At 38.3% G+C, this 6,644-nt stretch overlaps 1 protein-coding gene across 1 annotated transcript in view; it reads right to left on the reverse strand.

The window, feature by feature from the left end:
• aldh3a2b (aldehyde dehydrogenase 3 family, member A2b) overlaps positions 1 to 5,169 on the reverse strand; it is a 16,616-nt gene extending 11,447 nt beyond the window's left edge. Inside the window, exons 1-3 of the mRNA XM_046039333.1 lie at positions 5,014 to 5,169; positions 3,003 to 3,165; positions 1,319 to 1,550 (exon numbers count right to left, since the gene is read on the reverse strand). Coding sequence (XP_045895289.1) covers positions 1,319 to 1,550; positions 3,003 to 3,164 — 394 coding nt within the window. The 5' untranslated portion in view covers position 3,165; positions 5,014 to 5,169. The remainder of the gene's footprint in view (positions 1 to 1,318; positions 1,551 to 3,002; positions 3,166 to 5,013) is intronic.
• Positions 5,170 to 6,644: the final 1,475 nt, after the last annotated feature.

The following is a 6,644-nucleotide window of genomic DNA, read 5'->3' on the forward strand; positions in this document are numbered from 1 at the left end:
TGCAACAGCCTTTTCACCTGTTTAACCCAAAAATCTATTGATCGACTCCAGACTGTCCAGAACTCAGCTGCCAGGCTTTTAACCAGAACAAAGAAATATGACCACATTACTCCTATTTTAGCTTCATTACACTGGCTCCCAGTATGTTTTAGAATTGACTTTAAAATTCTATTGATCACTTTTAAAGCTCTTCATGGCCTCTCGCCTTGTTATATTTCTGAACTTTTAGTCCCATACACACCAGCACGTACCTTGAGATCCTCGGGCAGAGGTCTGTTGTCTGTTCCAGAGTCTCGACTGAAAACTAAAGGGGACAAAGCGTTTGCTGTCAGGGCCCCGAGGCTCTGGAACAGCCTGCCCGAGGAAATCAGGTCAGCTGAGTCAGTGAACTCTTTTAAGTCCCTTCTTAAAACTAAAAAATACTTTTATAGGAGAGCCTTTCCACGATCTTATTTGACTTTATTTTATCCCTTTTATTTTATTGTATTTTACTAATTTTATATTTATCTTAAACATGTATTTTAGTCTTTTCATGCTTTTATCTAGTATTGTTTTTGTATTATTGTCTTTTGGGTATTATTGTCTTTACACTTGTTAAAGCACTTTGTAACTTGTTTTTGAAAAGTGCTCTACAAATAAAGATTATTATTATTATTACTTCTCTGTCATTCTCTTTTTATTAATAACTTCTTCAAAGACAACGGTTGGTTGTTACTCAATTATTTGCTTAATCCTTCAACAGTAATATACAACTTCTACGACAAAGATCACCTGCATGTGACAACTACATACAAATTAGAGGATATTGCTAATCTAATAATTCTCTCATGACTGCAGTACAGGGTAGCCTTTGACCCTTTAATCACAAACTGTGTAAAGAATGTTTGGTCCTGCCAGGATAAAAAAAAGGAACTGGAGTGGTTATGATCACATGACAAGGAAACTGAACAGGACTTACAAAATACACACTGCCTCCGAAAATGAGAGTGTCAGTGGTTTCTACATGTTGATTGATCAGCAGACAGTAATATGAGTTTTTTAGCTGCTTCTAAACATTGTGACCCATTATGCTCTTTTGTGTCATTTTGAAATTCCTTGAGAGGACAAAGGGAACAAATCCTGAGCAGTGTTTCAAAATTCAACCAGTGGCGTCTGAGATATTGTGCAGACAGATCCCTTCTCAAAGTTCATCACGGGGGGGGGGGGGATGATGATGAAATCTGATAGATATGTGAACACTGACCTTGTTACATCACACACTTGCTGCCCTTTCACCCACCCCACCCCACACACACATACACAGAACATGTCACAGTACCAGAGGCGATGGCTCCAACGAGCGGCTGGATGGTGACAGCCCAGGGGTAGTTCCAGGCCCCGATGATAAGCACCACTCCCAGCGGCTCTGGCTTGATGTAGACGGTGTCGGAGAGGGTCAGCAGGTTCTTCTCCACGGACCGTGGGGCTGCCCACTCCTTCAGCTTCCTGATGGCCAGGCTGATCTCCCCCTCCAGACCCAGAGTCTCGTACAGCTGGGTCCCCACCTCGCTCTGAGGATAAACACAATGACATTGGTCTTGCTTACAGTTTTTCTTGCAAACCCAAGAAAGTTTTAATTCTTTAAACCTGCAGTGTAGAACTTCTGTCTCCCCTTCTGGCAGTGAGAGTAACACTTTTGACTCGTGCTTATAATGTCTGCATTCAGGTGAGCTAACCCCAGGCCCGTGTTGAGAAATAGTTAGATATAAATACAGAGACATTTCCACAGTTCCAAGACAATAATCCAGTATTACAAAGCCACACCAATAGCTATCTTTATTTGTCCTTGCCATCAATTGATTTCTTTTTTGACTGTAATCCTTCCTCTAATCAAAAGAGTTTCTTTTTTATCTGGAGCATCAGAAGCTTTTCTTGGACACTTCTTAAGTTCTTCCCGCCACAGGCTCTGCCATACTTCAAGTTTGCTGTAGCCTACTCCGTCACAACGGTTACTCCAGAGCCATATAGAGAGAGAGATGCGTCATCTCTATTCAAATTGAATTCAAGTGGCTTTATTGACATGACAGAATAAACAAACTAAATAATTCTCAGTATAGTAAACATTCTCTCCAAAGTATCTTTTTTTTATTTTCAGCCATGGCAGATCGTGGAGCTTTCTCCATGGCTCTGTGTTGCCCCTGGCAAATTAATCACTGCTTGTTGGCATTAAACACATCACTACACATTGCCAGCGCAGACAACAGATTTAAAATCTCCGTCATACTACGAAATACAGAGATTTATACGGCCATGATACATTTGGAGCTGGATTAATATGGGCATTCACTTATATGTAAAAGTTCCACACTCCTGCTTTAATATGTTTAATAATTAACCTTCTAATTCATTAATATTTGCTTATTTATCATTAACTTCATTGTCTTTTATGTGATGTGATTTACTTTCTCTGTGATACTTTCTGATAAGATTATTTTACATTTATTCATTTAACTGACGCTTATCCAAAGCTACTTACAATTGCTATATATGTCAGAGGTCGCACGCTCTGGAGCAACTAGGGGTTAAGTGTCTTGCTCAGGAACACATTGGTGGACGTGTCACAGTGGGGAACTGAACCCAGGTTTCCTCACACCAAAGGTATGTGTCTTGTGCGCCATCACCATCCTGCTTCTAACATTTCTTATTGTTAGACATTGAATGCCAGTTAACTTTGTGAACATCAGGGACAACAGTGGACATTATAGTTATCTCCCTAACAAAGTCTGAACCTTGTATTGTGTAGATTAAATCTTGAAAACCTGTAATAGACACTATACACAGCATGTAGCGTTGGAAAGACTAGGAGCTAATAGGCTGTAGTTTAGTGTTTAGTGCATGTGTCTAATTTGTACAAAGAAAGTCTGAACCAAAAGACTTGTTTTATTCCTAGTCTTTGTTTTGTCAGAGAACAGACCCTGACTGTCAAGCTTGTTGGAGACTAGGAAGAGCCAGTCACTACTCACCTTATTGAGGTCTTTCTTGATGGCATCTGAAATCTCTTTCTGTTTCTCAGTGAATAACCTCTGCAGGTTCTTTAGCTGGCGGATCCGGTGCTCTAAACATTTGGACCTGCCGGTTTCAAAAGCTTTCCTGGCACGAGCCACCGCCTGCTGCTCCCGGGACATTCTGGGGGGGGAAAAAATGATAGTCTGATAGTTTTATACTGTGCCTCTGACTATATCCATAAGTCTAACATTGGTTAAGTATAATATTTGGTGGTGTTGTTCAGGAAATAGTATGGGTAATGACCAAAAACATACTTGATGTAAAAGTTTTATTTCTTTAGCTTTTTGTAGTAATTCTTGTTTTGAGGAACTCATCCAGCTGGGCCAGAAGCCAGTAAACAAAGACACACTATTAAAAAGAAAAATTCAAATGACGCCAACATTTCCTGATGCATGTTTAACGGCAATGGCTGCCATTGTAATTTGAAAACTTTGACTGTGAAGTATTTTCAAATCAGTTGCTGAAGCGATTAATCGATCATCAGGAAAATAATCGGAAACTATTTTGATAATCAATCGTTTTTGTCGGTTTTCAAGCATAAACATGGAGAATAATAAAAAGTGGTTAAATGTTGGGTTTTTTTGCATACAGAGTAAGGTTATAACTATTCATAAATGACAGAGAATAATATAAATACAGTATTATAACCCATTCAATGGGTTATAATACTGTCCTGTATTTATATTAATGATTGGCATTCTGCCTTTTGATGCAAAAGTACAGTGGAGGAAAATAGTTAAGTACGTTTACTCAAACACTGTGGTTAAGTTGCAATATCACAATATCACATTTTGTCAATATCGTGCAACTCTACCAACTTGACAGCCTAAGTTACTTTACAAACTGTTTTTTTTCCAACAAAACATACAAATAGCTTATATGTTCTGTTATAAATTAAACTATCCATCAGTATAAGCAAGTACAGCTGAAACAGTTAGTCGATTAACCAATTAGCAGATTGACAGAAAGTTAGTTAGCAACTATTCTGATAATATTTTAAGTCAAACTTATTTTAATCATTGTAATTTATTTTCAGTAATTTAGAAATTTTCTATTATTGTCTTACACCGTTGTGATGGTGTCACTTTGGGCTCTGGGTAGCCTAATAGTGACAACATTTCTCACTATTTTTAAACAATCAATTTACGTAGAAAATAATGAGCAGATTGATCCAGAATAAATAATATATTATATAAAATGATTAGTTGCAGTCCTATTGCAAAAGAGTTAGAAAATGAGCTCAACCAACTATAAAGTAAGATCCTGCTTTTATAGGAGTGCTTGAGTAATAATAATCTAATGACATAATACATTGTAGCAGTCACAGACATTTTTCTGCTCAAGTATCACTGCAGGGCTTGTACTTGTTATTGTCTGTTTACACTGTGGGAGTAGCTACTTTTACTTATCTGTATATTTACATTGTGGTTCTGTTAAGTTTAGTAGTCTGATTAGTTATTCCGCCACCGCCAAAGTACAGTACTGTTAAAGAAATGCAGTTAAAGACAGTGTTTGAAGCGAACCAGTTCACCCAGTGACCTCTCTTTGTTGATCTGGTCAAATGACCCTCCCGCCCGCTGTCTGTGCTGTGTTTGTGAGCGTGTTGTGGTTGTAACGTTAATATGAGCGTGTTGTAGGACTGTAATAGGAAACCTTGAAGGTGCTAACGTTACACAGTGACAGCTTCACACATACACAACAAACCGTAACATCTGGTATATCTTCCACTACAGTAACTTTTGTTAGCAGACAATTAGTAACTAAATGAAACGAGTCTAACGTTACGGTTTTCATACAATGGATTGTTAATCGCATAACCTACAGGGTTATTTTTCTTTACAAATGTCTTTTATCGGTTCGTTTCTCGACATTTCCTCAGTTGCGTTGGTCGCTCCTTTGTTGGACGTTAGATCAACGGTCGTAAACGGACAGAGAGCAAACATTGCAGAGGTTTTGTTGAAATCCTACCTGGATAATTTCACTTGCGGGTAATTTGAGATCCGCCTCGGTGATGATGGGGAGACGTGGAGGAGCTGAGTGAAGATAGCGGCAGAGAAACACAGCTCTTCCTCCCCGTTAGGTCCCACCCCCACAGGGGCGGGACCTAACTGCCGCCGATAAGCTTTTAGCCGCTGGAAGCACCATGGCTGTATGTGTGGCACTACTAATACTGAAAAATCAGTAGACCTACATCTACCAAATGAACTGCCATGATAGTTTGTACAGACATGCCTGGTCCCCAGAGGATGAATCCTATCATTCAGCTTTTCTTCTTTCCTTGAAGTGTCTTGACTTGCTCGTTAATGATGACTTTTCCCTCTAAACATCCACTTTATCACAAAGCATAATCCTGATTCATCTGAGCCCCCTGCTTATTTTAATGTTTTTTATTTTTATCCTGCTTATTTTCTTACAATCTTTTTGTTTTCTTGTTATTATTTATTATTTTAATTTTTCCCCCTCATATGTTTTATCATTCCCTGTGGTATTTTAGTTCCACTTTCTCTCTGTGTCTCTGTAAAGCACTTTGTTTGGATAAGTGCAATGCATTTAAAGGTTATTGTTATTATTGTGTACCTACAAATTATAATTATTTATATAGTTTTTCCAAATATATATAGCCTAATAGTTGTACAGTATGTTTATGTTTGAAGCCTATGTCACATCCTTGGCCAATAAACCTGATTCGGATACTAAAATAGGCTACCTGTAAAACTAATTAGGCTACATCATTTCCAGGCTACTTTGAGTTTAGTGCTCATTAACAAATGTTAGCATGCTAACATGCTAAAATCAAACTGTAAGGTTGAGTATGGTAAACAATATAGCCTATTATGAAGCATTTTAGCACATTAGCATTGTCACTGAGCATGTTGACATTAGCATTTAGCTAAAAGCGCTGCTGTGCCCAGGTACACGTTGACAGAGCTGCCAACATAGATGTATACCCTTAGTGTTTATTGTTTGTGTCACATATCTGAGCCATGTTTGGAGGCAAAGGCTGCTGAACACAAACTAAATTGATGCACCAAAAAGGTTTAACTTGCAACCAGAAGCAAGAGTATTCATCCTGGGTTTTCTGTTAAGACTGTGACAGCAAGGGTTCCCAAACAGTTCCCTAACAAACTATACTGTGACCCAAAGAGCCCTCTAACTTCAACATAAACAGTTTTTCAAAAGTGGCAATAAATATTCATGTCAATTTTAAGAACCATTTTTGGTGCTACATAATGCTGTGTGGGCTATAATAATATCATAATCATGATTATATAACATACTGTTTTATTTCAGATTTCTGTTGCAGATGGATTCCTCTTTTTTCAGATGCCAGCTGTCACACTTGAGCTTTAAATCTCAGCACCGTGTGATCCTCTCTGACATAATGATCCAGTCTGATTTTCCTGGAAATCCTAGAATTATGTTCTTGTTAAGGAGTGAGATCCCGTCATCTGTACAGCCTGGTCCAAGTCCCTGAGAAGCGACGCTAAAATCAGTCAAGAGGGGTTTATTCATTTGTTTTTAAATGAGGTAAATAGAGTTGAACAGTGCCATGTACAACATAATATAGTATATAGCCTGTGACAGTTTGCAGAACATGT

Source organism: Micropterus dolomieu, linkage group LG23 (assembly GCF_021292245.1).
Source record: "Micropterus dolomieu isolate WLL.071019.BEF.003 ecotype Adirondacks linkage group LG23, ASM2129224v1, whole genome shotgun sequence".
Classification (NCBI taxonomy): domain Eukaryota; kingdom Metazoa; phylum Chordata; class Actinopteri; order Centrarchiformes; family Centrarchidae; genus Micropterus; species Micropterus dolomieu.